The sequence below is a fragment of the Pogona vitticeps genome, chromosome 6 (genome assembly GCF_051106095.1).
Source record: "Pogona vitticeps strain Pit_001003342236 chromosome 6, PviZW2.1, whole genome shotgun sequence".
NCBI classification, from domain to species: domain Eukaryota; kingdom Metazoa; phylum Chordata; class Lepidosauria; order Squamata; family Agamidae; genus Pogona; species Pogona vitticeps.
Genome location: NC_135788.1, coordinates 16,957,894 through 16,971,845, shown reverse-complemented (window position 1 = coordinate 16,971,845; position 13,952 = coordinate 16,957,894). Strand labels below are relative to the sequence as shown.

Sequence of the window (13,952 nt, the reverse complement as noted above, 5' to 3'; positions counted from 1 at the left end):
TACTTTTTTGTAATGAATGTCTCTTTGACCCTTTCTCTGTGTGATCCCCACTCCCCAAGCATGTACCCAGTAGTGTACAGAGTCTTGAAATTCTGTATAATGCATCTGATGAAGTTGGCCATGGCTTGTGAAGGCTCATGCTATAATAAATATATTTCCCTTTAAGCTGCTACAAGATTTTATCCTCATTCTTGCCACTTTTGTGATTCCAACAGCCCAGCCTAAACAGAAGTGAAGCTCCTGAATACAACAGGACATACTGTATTGGGTGATGATGAATACATTGAGCAGCCCTCTAAACCAGCAAAGGATGCGCGCTTACTCTAGGAAGCCCCAATGAACGCCACAGGATTGTGTTGTGGTTGAAACCAAATTGCAGAACTGCATTTTAGTGCCTCGTTCCCCATCCCCTCCAGCGTTGTAGTGGAACAAACTACAGAAACTTTGAAGGAAGAAAAGAGACAAAGGCAGAAGGGACGAGAGGAATCTTGCCAGCTTTGGTCGGTGAGAGAGTTCCCTGATAAATGAATTAGCATCTCGGCAAGGAGATCGCTTTGGGGCTGATATCGATCAGGCCCAGGCAGCGTGTTTGCCTGGGATTGTTTGGAGGGGGGGGGGATAATTGAGTGTCAGTCTCTGTCTGTGTCGTCTTGCTGGCGCCGGGCGCTTTTTTGCATTTGCTAATTTTCACTCGCTGTCTTCTGTCGGCTACTCCCGGCACATCTATATCCCAGGCTCCTGCTGGTCAACCCGTCCGTCTGACTAGGCTTTATTGATCAGGACGAGAAAAATACACAGAGCAGAGGGGAGGGGAAGAGTGTGTATGTTTGGGGGGAGAAATGCTTCTGTTTCACCTCCAGGAAAGGAATTTACTGCGGTTATCAGGCTGTCTGCTTGTTTTGCAAAGCCCGCCTGATCCTAGCCTCTAGTCCCCGGGGCTGGCTTAGCTGAACGTCTCCCCAGCCTTCTGGCCTTCGTAGCTTCTCCAGACCTTGCAGGATTGTAGGCTCTTAACAATTTGGGGAACCACTACCCCCCCTCCCATTCTCCTGCCCCGATTCCACGTGCTGTGGGGGTATAATTGAACTCCTCGGCGGGAAGTGGTTGGGATTGGGGCTCTCTCCCCAAATTAAAAAGAGCAACGCCTTAAAAAGCACATCGGGACGTGTCCCTCCCGGATCCCCAGCAGCTCACTTAGCTTAATTGCAACTCCCCCGTTTGCACGCCTAATTACAACGCCCAACCCAGGAGAAAGTTAAAGGCGATCCCCCCTCGGTGACATGTCCCAGGCACGCCCCGGTTTGTTGCCGAGGGCTTCTGGTTTTGAGTGATGGGGCGCCTGCACCAATGAAAGCAGTTTGAGGGAGGGGAAAAGAGGAGGCGCAAGGGGCGGGCCCAGGTGGGCCAGGCGGCGGGGCGGTCGCCTTATTTACCGAGAGAGCGCAGGGCGAAAAGTGCAAGCCAGGCGGCGGCGGGTTGCGTGCCTTTCTCCCCTGTCGTTGGAAGGCCGAAGGGGGGGGGGGGGAGAGCGTTTGCAGCGTTGGCGCACGACGGCGATCCTGCTCCGAAGCTTCCCGTTCTCCAGATGTGGTTGCATCTGGACTTGGATTCTCCTCTGGCGTGAGCGGCCTCGCCTCCCTCTCTCCGCCGAAGCTGGGCTCCTCGGAGACCGGAGTGGGGTTGGGCGATCCCCGCAGCGAAGCCCCAGGCGCTCGGGAGAGACAGGAAAAGGGGTCCATGCGCTGCCTGGCCGGTGCGTTTCCTCGCCGCGTCGTAGGATAAACCCAGCAGCGCTGGAGGGCCCTCCGGAGCAGGGAGGACTCCGGCGGTGGCGGCGAGGAGGAAGGCAAGCGGGAGGGTTTAAATGGATCGCCACTCCAGCTTCGTTTTCATCTGGCTGCAACTGGAGCTGTGCGCCATGGCCATCCTGCTGACCAAAGGTGAGCCCACAGCTGCGGTGTAGAAAGGTTTCCTCCTTCGGACTACAAATCCCAGAATCCCCCAGATTGGGCGGATCCTGGGAGTTGTCGACCGAAAAGTTTTTCCCGGCTCCGGAACCAGACAGAGCAAGTTCAGAGGGGTCCCCCCCCCGTTTCCTTCGGTGGAAATTATTCGTTCTGGAGGGGGGATTTGGGGGGCCCGCGGTGGTTGTTTAATTCCGAGCTGCCGGGAGTCTGTTATAGAGAGAAAGGTTGGAGCGGAAACCAAGGGCGGGTTCACAGAACAAGGCTGGGCGAGGGTGGCTGAGAAGAGCCAGCGTCCCTTGTCCGTATTTTGACACGCCAGTCTGGATGCGACCCTGGATGATTTCCTTGCGTCTGCCGCCTACGTTTATGTGTACCCTGAAGTCTTATCCCGCAGATATTAGTGGGGAATTATTCTCAAAGAAAAAGGGTTCAGAACAGCAGTCTTAAGTTCATCGAGGCGGCGGTCCTGCTGAGTGCAGTTCTAATGAAATTCTGCGTCAGCGGGGGCAGGATCGCGTCCTGAACTGGTTGCCTGGACCTTCGTGCGGGTAAGACTCCCGTGGTCTCTGACTGTGCCCGGTTTATGAACGTTTAGGCTGCCTCCCCATCATTGGAGTCACTGCCGGGTTCCTTAGAAACCTGGGAGACTTATTGAGATTAAGAGGGAGATGGGGAAACCAAGGGGGGGGGGATACGTATGGTTTTGCAGGGCGACGCGGCGGGCTGTTGAGCGCCTGTATCCATGTGGTTTCAAGGGAGGATCTCGATCGGTGCGGGACGATAGATTAGTAAGAGTTGAAGTGAGGTTTGTAGGGTCAGGGGAGGGCGATCTTGGGCGGGTATTTTGAGGCTGTTTCCTCCCTCCTCTTGATAAACGATTGGGTGCAAGATGGGTGGGGAAACGGAGACTAGGCGGCGGAGCCGGGAATCGTGTCTCTTGGTTTATTATGAACTTAAGTCACGATCCGAAGCGAGTGGGACTTAACCCCGCAAGGGGTGCTTAAGCCCCGGCACTTAGATGTTATGTTGGTTCTTCCGGGTGCTTCGAAGCCTCATGTGTAAACTAGCGAGTCGACGTAGTACCTAATTCCGACCTTTTTTTTTTTTTTTTTTTTTACAATCCAGCTGCGGATTTTAAGTGTGCGTAGCGGCTTGCTCTCTCAAGTAAATGCTCGTAAGGACTGCCGCTGCAAACGCATCTCTGTTTCATGTAGGGCTGCAGTTCTGGTCACGCTTTCTTCTTCCTGGCAAAATCCCTTTGGGTTCGTTCTCCCGGGGCTTCCTTCCGAGCAGAGATGTTTGGGGTTGAACTAGAGAGCCTACCAGAAACCCGACATTTCGGTTAAATCCGGGAGGGTGGCTGAGGAGTGGGTGCCATTCCGGACCCTGCCATGAATGAGTGGCCTGCTGCGCTCTCCCTCTTTTATCTCTAGGCAACCTTGACTATTTTCTCCTGTCGAGAAGCACAAAATGAATGCTTCCCTATTCCATGCTCTACGAAACTGCTTTTTAAAAAATGTTCTTGGCATGCGAGATAAGCTGCGGCAAGACCTGCGAACGCCAAGACCCAACGCCGAGCATGTGCCCCTTGCCATCCGAAACTCGCTCCCAAGCCTAGAAGAACAAAATGGAGCTGGCTTCGGGTGCTCTCCTCATTTATCCCCCTCCCCCAGTGGGCCCGGATTTCGGTCGCCCGGCCAACCCCCTTGCCCGGGTCGATGGCTTTCCGCCCGCCAGTGGGACTCTCTCGAGTTTTAGCCCTCGAACCCAAGCCTAGTTAGCGGCGTCCCACGGAGGCTGGGAGCGTTAGGGCGGTTTCAAGGGATGGTAATTTACTTCAGCCGGGCCGCCGAGGGTGGTCTGAGGCGGTGGGGGTGTGTGTGAGGCATTTGTGAGCCCCTCGCGGCCGGGCCTCCCCTTCCCCCCCCCCTCCACGTTTCTCTGCTCAGAAAGCAAGAAACGCGGGCCTGGGCTTTCCCGCCGCCCGCCTCCCTTTTGCGCCCCTTCCGAGCGCCTGAGGAAGGCCGGTGGCGGCAGCGGGGCTTCTCTGGAGCTCCCCGCCAAGCCCAGTAGCTTGCCCGCTGTGTGCCCCCGCGGGCTCTCGGGGGCAACTCCGGGCCTCCCTTGCCCGGCCTGGGCTTCTCTTCTCTCTCTCTCTTTCTTTCTTTCCTTCCCTCGCTCCCTCCTTCCCTCCCTCCGTCCCGTGCGCTGGCGGGCTCTGTGCGCGCGGGGCCCGGCGCTTGCCTTTGAAGCGCGCTGCCAAGGCTTTGTGAGCGTGTCAGATTTCCTCCTGGGCCGGGCCTCGCAGGCCAGAACAAGCTCGCTTGTTCTTGGAAGTGGCGCTCCCTGGGTTTCCTTCCCTTCCCTTCTCTCTCTCACTCTCTCTCGTTCTCCCTCCTTCCCCGCCCCCTGCGTGACTGGCTCTATCCTTGCCCTCCTTCCTTGATGCAAGTCAGACCTTAGGGGCAAGCGGTTGTCAAAATGTTTTTGTTAAGCTGCCTTTAATGCACTTCTGAACGGTTCCAGCCCTGGCCCTCTCCCCCTCACACACACACACATACATACACACAGAGGCACACTCCTCCTATCCTGGCCCTCTTGAGCAGAATGTCTCTTTCTCTCTCCTCCTCACACACATACACAACACACAGAGGCACACTCCTCCTACCCACCCTTTGTATCCCCTGCTTCAATATTGGGAAGAGGCTGGGATTCAGCACCTTCTCCCCCTTGCTTCCTATTTTTTTTCCTTAAAAGAGCTGAGAAAGCCTGAGGATAAAAATCCCTTCTGCACAACTTGTCCAACTAAAGGTGGTTCTGGTTCTCCTTTCTTCTGCATCATATTCTTTCTCTCTCTTTCAGGCTGCAGTCCTGTGCACACAACTTGGTAGGAACTTAGCAAGGTCTACTTCTGAGTAAACCTGCACTGGATTAGGTTGCACACACCCAAAGCCCTTAGGAGATGCTGCATAACTTCCACCTCCCACCCCCAATAGCAGGAGAGGTGAACTGTTCTTTATTTTGTTACATCCCTTAAAACTTCCTGTTCTGTTCCTTTTCTCTAGCATAGTAAAAAAAAAAACCACACACACACAAAACACACACAGCAGCAACTTCTCCCCTACATATAAACAGTAACTTTAAAAAAAGGGGGGGTGGGGGATGTCTCCCCATAATTGCCACGTTTTTGTGGAGAGAAGGTTAAAGGATAAGCTAGCACAGGGCTGATGTGCTGCAGTATTTATTTATTTTGGAAAGAAGGGTGTAATTAACCCCAAATAACAGCCCTTGAAGCTAGCAGAGAGAAGTCTTTTGGCCCCATCAAAGAGGGGCAGAGCAGGGAGTGACTGAGAGTAATGTGCAGTTACAGATACTGAAACTATGTGTCTGATAATGATATAATTAGGGGATCACAGACTTCTGGCTGCTGTCGACTTCAAAAGCTTTAAGAGAAGCCTGCCGTCTCTGCTGTAGCCACCTTGACTAAAAGCAGACATTTTTCTTTAATAGCTACATACAGTAACAAGAAAGAGGAGGGAACAGAAAGAGCATTGTTCAGTGTCTTAAAATACCAAATACCCTCCCTGGCCTTTTGCATAGCTCAGGAAGAAACTTTATGAATTGACAGAAATAAAGTCTTGGTTTCCCCCTGCCCAAAAAGATACTATAATACAAAACCTCCTTTCTGTTCTACCAGAGGGGTAAAAATGTGGTTCTAATTAAAATGGAGTTGTAATAACCTGATGACTAGCCCATCATGTTTTGTTTATAAGATTGTCTTGGGTCAGGAAGAGATAGAGTTTTTATATAGGGTCGTATAGTCTACTAGAACAGAAACATGGTTTTATAATTTATTTCCTCTGCTTGTTACTTCATAAAATGGGAGAGAGTGTAGAACTACAGTAATTTGTAGAATCCCATCCTAGCCTCCCCCCCCCCCCGTATCTATCTATAACATATTGTGAGTGTAAAAATCTGGTTCTTTTTTGGATGCTTGCTTAAAAGGGTTGTTTTGAAAAGGGAATTGGGAAGTTGGAGGATGAGGATGGGGAAAACAAAAATTTAAAAAGAGGAGAAGGGCTACAATATTGTATTTTTCGGTTCCAGCTTTCTGCAGAAATTCAGAGTGCCCCAAATAAGATGTGGAATAGGCAACATTAGATTGTTGGTATGACACATCCCTTTAAACAAAATCATCCCGGATATCTAGTTTGATAGAGAGCCTCTTGGGGAATTAAAAAAAAATGCAGACACAATTTCATCTGATTGGTGAAAGATGTCAGACACAGCAAAGTGCTTTCTGTCAAACTGGTTCTTTAAATGTTTAGTAAGCTTCTGAACTTCATGAATCTTTCAATGGGTAAGGCCTCCAGGCCTAGCCTCTCCCCCCCCTTCCCCCCACCTTACATGCATAGAGAGCAGACATGTATACATCCAGGCACTGTGTCATTTGGGATTGATTAAAGAGGAGCAAGACTTTCCAGTACTCAGGCTGCAACAGTGCTCAAATCTGCATTGTTGTAAGAAGTGACTTGTAAGTAATCCTAGCATGGTCGTTCTGCTGCAGAACTTCCATCCGCCACCCAGGAAGTGGTGTGTGTCTGTATGTTCATAGTACAGCTGTTCATAATTAGTTGAATCTGAGGATCTGTTTTCCAAAAAGAGAAAGAGATCTCTTATGCCTGCTCCTCATTGGCATATAGGTAACACATTTCCTCCGGTGATAGCGGTTTCTGGAGGTTAAGATGAATTCAGTTTTCCCCAACTTACTACATTCCATATTCTGAATTGATAGGGAACAAATTTAAGGGTGAAATGTCTAGAAAAGAGCATGGCTTCCCTATGTAGAAAAAATGAAGACATTTTTGAAGAATGTAAAATGAAGGGGTTTTTTTAATGAAAGGGGCTTTTTTTAAGTCTTCAGATTTTTTTTGGTAAGGTCTTCTGTGCATTTTTGTTTCCTTCAAAGAGTAGAGGAGTTCATTCTAAATGTTTATCCTTTTTTTTGACCACATAATGGATTCGGGGAAGGGAGAACATGTGGTGCTTAAAGAGGGTTTCAGTCTCACTATTGCACCCTTCCTTCCATGTATGGGCTTCCATTTAAGCTGGAAATGGTTGATTTTGGCAGCTGTACACCCACAATTTTAAATGACAGAGTTCCTGTCTTATAATAAAGATGAAAATGTTATTTTGCCCAGTAAGTCTTTGGAATGAGGAAACTGTGGAAAGTGGGATGAATGGAACAAATGGGTTGTATTCAAAGCTTGGAAAAGTAACTTTCCAGCTCCTATGAGCTATAGTCAGAGTTACAGAATTCTGGGACTTGTAGTCCAAAAAAGGAGGACTTTTCCCAGACTCAGGTTATATAACTGTTGCCATCAAGTTTTTGTGAATTTCCCATAGGTTTTGTTAGACTAGGGAACAGAATGCCAAGAATAGTCTAATTTGACAGGGAAATTCTTGTGTTACAAAGCTAACATTTTTTTGACTCTGGACGTGGCCTTCTTTAATGTGTGATTTCTAGTTCAGCATTTAATGGCCAAAACTCTGTTGCTTAGCATAATAAATTACACTAGTGTTGGCCCATTGAATCATTGGGGAGTTGGTGAATTTACTCCTCCATAAGTTCCAGTGATTCAAATGGGACAATTCTGACTCTGACTTACTTGAACATAGTAAGTCACAACTAGAGTGGGCCCACATGAGTCAATGAAACGTAGAAGTTGATTCACTAAATACCCACTGATTCAGCGGGCCATTGTAGTGTGATTTATTACACTAAGCAACAGGATTTGGGCTAATAAATAGTTGGCTCAAGCAGTTAAATAATGGAACCATCACTTCTAAAGATAGCAAACTATTTGGCTATTTTGATTATGAATGCATGCATGATGAAATCTAAGTACCTTGTTTCCCCAAAAATAAGACCTAACCTGCAAATAAGCCCTAGTATGATTTTTCATGATGCTTGTAATATAAGCCCTACCCAAAAAAATAAGCCCCAGTTAAGTGAAACCCTGTCCTCCACCATTGTGCAGTAACCAGAAGAAGATGACATGACTGTAAAACAAAACATCCCCTGAAAATCAGCCCTAATGCGTTTTTGGAGCAAAAATTAATATAAGATCCTGTCTTATTTTTAGAGATACATGGTATGTTCTTGTTTACCTGTTTTACATTGCATTGGTGAATAGGTGAAATTGATACCATGTATCCCTTTTTTGTTTTTTAACTTTGGAAAATTAATATTTTATGGGGAAGCATTTGCTGTATAAAAAACAGTTGCAGCAATGGCTAAGAGTAGGCCCTTGTAGTCTTTCTTATAGTTGTCTTAATGTTGTACCTATCAGGTAAACTTTCTGCATTGTGTTGAGCAGCTTCTCTGTACCATAGTGTTTAAAGGGTCTAACTTAAGTTTTGCTAAGAGGAAGTGAGCAGTAAGTCATCCATGTGCAATCTTGTGGGGCAAAACTGTCGAGATGCGCTATAGTTATCACTGAAAAATCTTTAAATTCTGCTTTGATGGCCATCTTAGATAGAAGGCACTCTGGGATGTACTTTTCTTGCAGCACTATATATTTTAAGACACTCACATGCTCTAGCTTTTCTGCTTTAGTATGTGCAGGGACCTCATCATACATTGGCCTTCCACATCCCCTTTCTGCACTGTGTAGATCTGTGATCTGTGGCATATTGGTGAAAGTGCTGGTCAGGGATTTAGGAGAATAACAGGCGGAAATCCCTACCAAACCATGAAACTCATTGGATAGCTATAGCCACTCACTTTCTTCCAGATGATCTACTCTCAGTGTCTCTGTGAGAATAAAGTAAGGAGGAGGGAGAGCAGAGTGGTTCAGTGAAACTTATTTCTGCTGGATTACAGTGCTCATCATTCTTGGCCATTGGCCAGACTGACAGAAGTCAATGGGCTTGAAATCCAAAGCACCTGGAGCAGATAAGGTTGGGAATGGCTTTGTATATTTGTATTATATTCTATCAATTCTCCAAGATGTTCCTCTGTGGATCCAGGACTACATTTTCTGGGGGAATATGATCTCCACATGATGTAGAAGACTTGAGGCTGCCACATGGAAGTCTTTTGTAATGATAACTGAGTAACAACTGTGAGCATGGCAGAGAAATTGTAAATTATCAAATCAGGCATGGTTCTGGGGTGTTCAGACATGGCCCATACAAATGCCTCTTACAGTTACTATTTTTTTAAAGAGACAAACTATGCTGTTCTCCTTGTCGTTTATTTGTTCACTTCCATGATGCCAACTGCTGAATGGCTTTTCATGGGAGATACTCCACATGACTCACGTCACAATCCTTAGTCATGATCTGTATAAAAACAAACGGTTGTAAATGCCCATGACGTAACATATCTGATTCCCCCCCCCTTTTGTTGTTGTTGCAGGTGAAATTAGATGCTACTGTGATGCCGCGCACTGTGTCGCAACAGGTTACATGTGCAAATCTGAGCTCAATGCTTGCTTCTCTAGACTTCTTGACCCACAGAACAGCCATTCTCCACTTACTCATGGCTGCTTAGACTCTCTTGCAAGCACGTCAGACCTTTGCCGAGCCCACCTGGCCCAAAACCACTCTGGCGCTACTGTACCCACGTTGGAGTGTTGTCATGAAGATATGTGCAATTACAAAGGTCTCTACGATGTCCTCTCTTCTTCCAGAGGAGAGCTTCCGGGTAAGCAGAGCTGTCGCCTGTGTCCTAGGACGAGGCTTACTTGCAACAGCCAAGACTCTCTTTAAAAAAAAAGCTCTTTTCTTCTCTCCTAATGATTTTTGCCTTGAATGTAGGCTGTTGGGGGAAGCATGTGCTGAGAGGTACCTCTGCCAAATAACCTTTGAGTCTCATTTGTATGAGACACAAAGGCTGTTCCTTCGTCTCTTGACAAATATGGCATCTAACCTGGGAAATCTTGTTTAGGGAGAGGCACTAGTTTTAAATTAAATGTGTCCCAATATAGACTGGCAAAAATAACACTGTTTTTAATGGAGAAGTGCTGGAGGGGGAACAACATACTTCAAATCCTGCTGTCTGTCAACTCCCTCTCTCACCAAAGTGAGAAGATGAATGAAAGAAAGAGAGAAAGTGTGGGAGATCCAAGATCTGTTTAAAAGCCAGTTGAATCCAGGAGCGGCGGCCCCCAAAAAGTAACTTTTGCAAGCTCTGTTTAAAATTAGGCAGACAGTTGGCCTGACTCAGCAGTCTTGATGGTGCAGCTCAGGTGATGCCCTGCAGGTTGAGGGAGCATCAACTGACTCTCTTAACTCTGGGTGTATCCATTTAATTGAATCGGTGGGGGCCAGGTGGATTCACAACATCAAAGCTAATGTTTTGTTGCATAGCAGGTTGGATCTGCCTTGGTGATCTGTGACTCTGCAGGATGTTTCTGGTTTCTTCAAACCTAGAGCTTTCCTATTGATTCGGGCTTTGTCTCCATGCTAGGATGCACTCTGTTCTTCATTTCTGTCAGTTTCTGTCTTTGATATTTGACTCCATGTTTAATGTATCATTCTGTTTGGTTAAGCAGAAATAGAAGGCAAAGTGCATATCACTTACATGAATTGTTACGTATTTTGTGTTATACCCACTACAATTTTACTTGATTCTGAGCTAATAAAGATTCAGTTGCTTTTTAAAACCAGAATTTTTGAGAGCCAGTGTGATCTAGTGTTTAGATTTGTATTGGACCACATCTTGGAGCTTCAGCTTTTAGTCCCCACTGAGCCATGAGCCAGGTGACATTTGGCTGGCCTCTTCTCTCAATCTAGCCCATGAACCCAATTTTATCAGGTTCTTGCATGCTTTAGATTTCTGACCGCAATGCCTGAAGTTGAGAGTTCAATTCCCCATTGTGCCTCCTGCAGGTAGAGCCAGCCTATGTGGCCTTAGGGAAACTGCATAGTCCCAGGGATGGGGGTAGAAGAAGGGAATGGTGAATCACTTCTGAGTATTCTCTATATTCTGGAAAACCCTGAAAAGGTTCACCATAAGTCAGAATAGACTTAATGGCACATGATGATGATGTGAGGATAAAAGGAGGAAGAAAGTCTTGGCGTTCACTAGAGAAGAGGTTGGGACATCTATTTTCTTTTGGAAGTTGAGGAAACAACATAATTTTAATAGGAAAACACCATGCTTCTAATTTTGAAGAGGGATCAAGAGGCATTTATGCTTGTTTATGCAAAAGGTAATTTAATAAGCCTCTTGTAAAGCTTTGCTATATGCCTGGCTCTTTTGCTTGCATGCAAAAACTGCCATTTCAGGAGTAAATACTATTAAATCGCTCTCTACGAAGTCCTTCCTGGCTTGCAAAGCAGTTCATAATTCTCATTCTTGCAGTCTCCTAAAGAAGGTGAGACTGAGAAATAGCAGTGCACCCAAGACTCACTATGTAAACTACATAGCTGGGGCCATTTCATGAATTGCACATTTCAGATATTGCCCTGTCTATCTCTACTCTGTATATGTTGCTCTGCTTAACAAAACAGAATACTGACTAGAGTTTAGAAAACCTTTTTGGATTACAGCTCTTTCAGCTATTGTGATTAGTAATTTTTCCAAGATGACCTATTGCTTTTCAGTAATGGGAGCATCTCTGATCATGGAAGTAACCTTCCATTTTCTGCAGAAGTTCTAACCATAGTGGCACATTGTTGCATAAATAGCTTCAACATGGGGGGGGGGATACCTTTGGTCTACTGTATTTTTCAATCTACAACACCCACAGTCCCTTACCACTGGGCATATGGGGGATTGAAGTTGAATACATGTAGATGACAAAAGATTCACATTCATTCTGCTACAGCAGGCGTTGACACTAATAAATCCAGGTAAAAGCACTTGGTTGGATTTCTTTAAGTCCAGGATATGGTGGTCAGTGCCCAAATTTAGAGGGGAATGGAGGGGGATATCTCTGAATGAAATATTATACCCATCTCATCAGTTTTAGTAAACATTGGCTGAAATATTGTTGCTTGGTTTAGTGAGTTGCACTAGAGTAGGCACCGTTGAATTTGGGATTTAGTGAGTCAACTCTACAGTGTTTGTAAGTTCAATTGATTCAAATGATCCTAGTCTAGTTGTGACTTCTCTGTTGAATCAACAGAACTGAATCCCAATGATTCAGTACATCTACTCTATAGCAAATTACTACACTAAGTAGTAGAACTGTAGTCTGTCTTACCTCCTCCTCCCCATTAGCTAAAAGTACATCATTAAAAGTTGGGGTTAGCTTTCCCCCTCTTTCCTCTCAATTCAAATAGTGGTATGGCTCAGTATTTATTGTAATTACGATTTGTTTTCTAATGTCCTTGTATGGTATGAAGAAATAAAAAACAGAACATGATACTAAAACAATACAAATACAGAATCACAATTCTCAAAGCATAGTCGTAAATATCTGCAAAACAAATAGTACTAAGAGTTTTCAGGACACCAGTCAATACAGCATAGAAGAAAATAACAGTCATCAAAGGGTTGCTTTTTTAATTGAAAAAGATTGAATTCCATGAACTGTAAAAGCAAAGTAAAGTTCACAGATACAGGGCCAATGCTAAGAATGTCTTGCTCCAAGTAGTCATAAATCTAGCATTTCTTGATGATGAGTCTGAGACCCAGCCCCATTATTAATGAGTAAGTGGAGTTACTTTCTGTCTTGAAAAAATTAAAATATTTTTCACTCTCCCCCCCCCCCCTTTTTTTTTTTCTGGCAGGTCAAGGGAGCAGGTATCAACATGACAACAGCCGAAACCTCATCACGAAGGTGCAAGAGCTTACCTCCTCAAAAGAACTGTGGTTCCGGGCCGCTGTCATTGCGGTCCCCATAGCTGGTGGGCTGATATTGGTGCTTCTCATCATGCTGGCTCTGCGCATGCTCAGGAGTGAAAACAAGAGACTGCAAGACCAGCGGCAGCAAATGCTCTCACGACTGCACTACAGCTTTCATGGCAATCATTCCAAAAAAGGGCAGGTGGCCAAGTTAGACTTGGAATGCATGGTCCCCGTGATGGGTCATGAGAACTGCTGCATGGCGTGTGACAAGATGCGGCAGCCAGACCTCAGCAATGACAAAATACTTTCACTGGTTCACTGGGGAATGTACAGTGGGCATGGAAAGCTGGAATTTGTATGATCTCGTCCTTTGGGTTTTAAATATATATATGTATGTATTAAAAGGTCTGTTGTTAAAATTACTAGGAAATTTTTGCAAAGACTTTTGGGTTCTGCTGGACAGGAGCACTTTATATGGGGAGAAGCCTACAGTCATGAAATCATTTTTTAAGAAAACAAAGAATGTTTGACAATTGAACCTTGGATATGTTTTCTGAAGGATTCCAAACATTGTCTTATTTGCACAGAATAAATACACTCAAATGTACTGTTTGCTTTAAAATTATGAAAGCAAAAACGAGGAGTTACACACACTGTTACCAGGGTCATTTGAGCTGGGGGGAGATGTGAAATGAGTTCTACTATTAAAACTGTATGCAAGTTCTGATGTAAAGATTTTTTTAAAAAAAACACACAAATACATATTATATATATATAATATTTGTCTGAAACCTATTTGTGGTTTTGTGTATGAAGCAGTTTATTATACAGCAGAAGCGCCATGAAGACATTGGCTTGGAGTCCCACACGTATTCATGTAATGTGAACCTAAGAGTATACCCCAGTGATATAAATTTCCACCCCTCCTTTGTTAACCTTCCATTGCTTAAAAAGTCCAAAATAATTTTCTTTTGTCATAAGCCCTATTTTTTGTGGCTGCTTTGTCTCACTATTGTGTTCTTGGAGATATAACATGCTGTCTTTGATATTTGTGGAGAATCTATAATTTCCATTTCTATTTTTGCACAGTATTAAATACATGTTCCAGTCTTGCTTGGTGGTGGTGGGAAAGAACATTTTCCAGATGTTTTGGACATCAGTTCCCAAAATCCCCTACCATT

The 13,952-nt window shown here is 45.4% G+C and overlaps 1 protein-coding gene across 1 annotated transcript; it reads left to right on the top strand.

Annotated features, from left to right (window-relative positions):
* The first annotated feature begins 1,447 nt into the window (after nucleotides 1-1,447).
* Nucleotides 1,448-13,549, top strand: BAMBI (BMP and activin membrane bound inhibitor). The gene is made up of 3 exons (XM_020800953.3): nucleotides 1,448-1,940; nucleotides 9,391-9,678; nucleotides 12,714-13,549. Exons 1-3 carry the CDS (start codon nucleotides 1,865-1,867, stop codon nucleotides 13,130-13,132), a joined length of 783 nt encoding a protein of 260 aa, XP_020656612.1. The 5' UTR covers nucleotides 1,448-1,864; the 3' UTR covers nucleotides 13,133-13,549.
* Nucleotides 13,550-13,952: the final 403 nt, after the last annotated feature.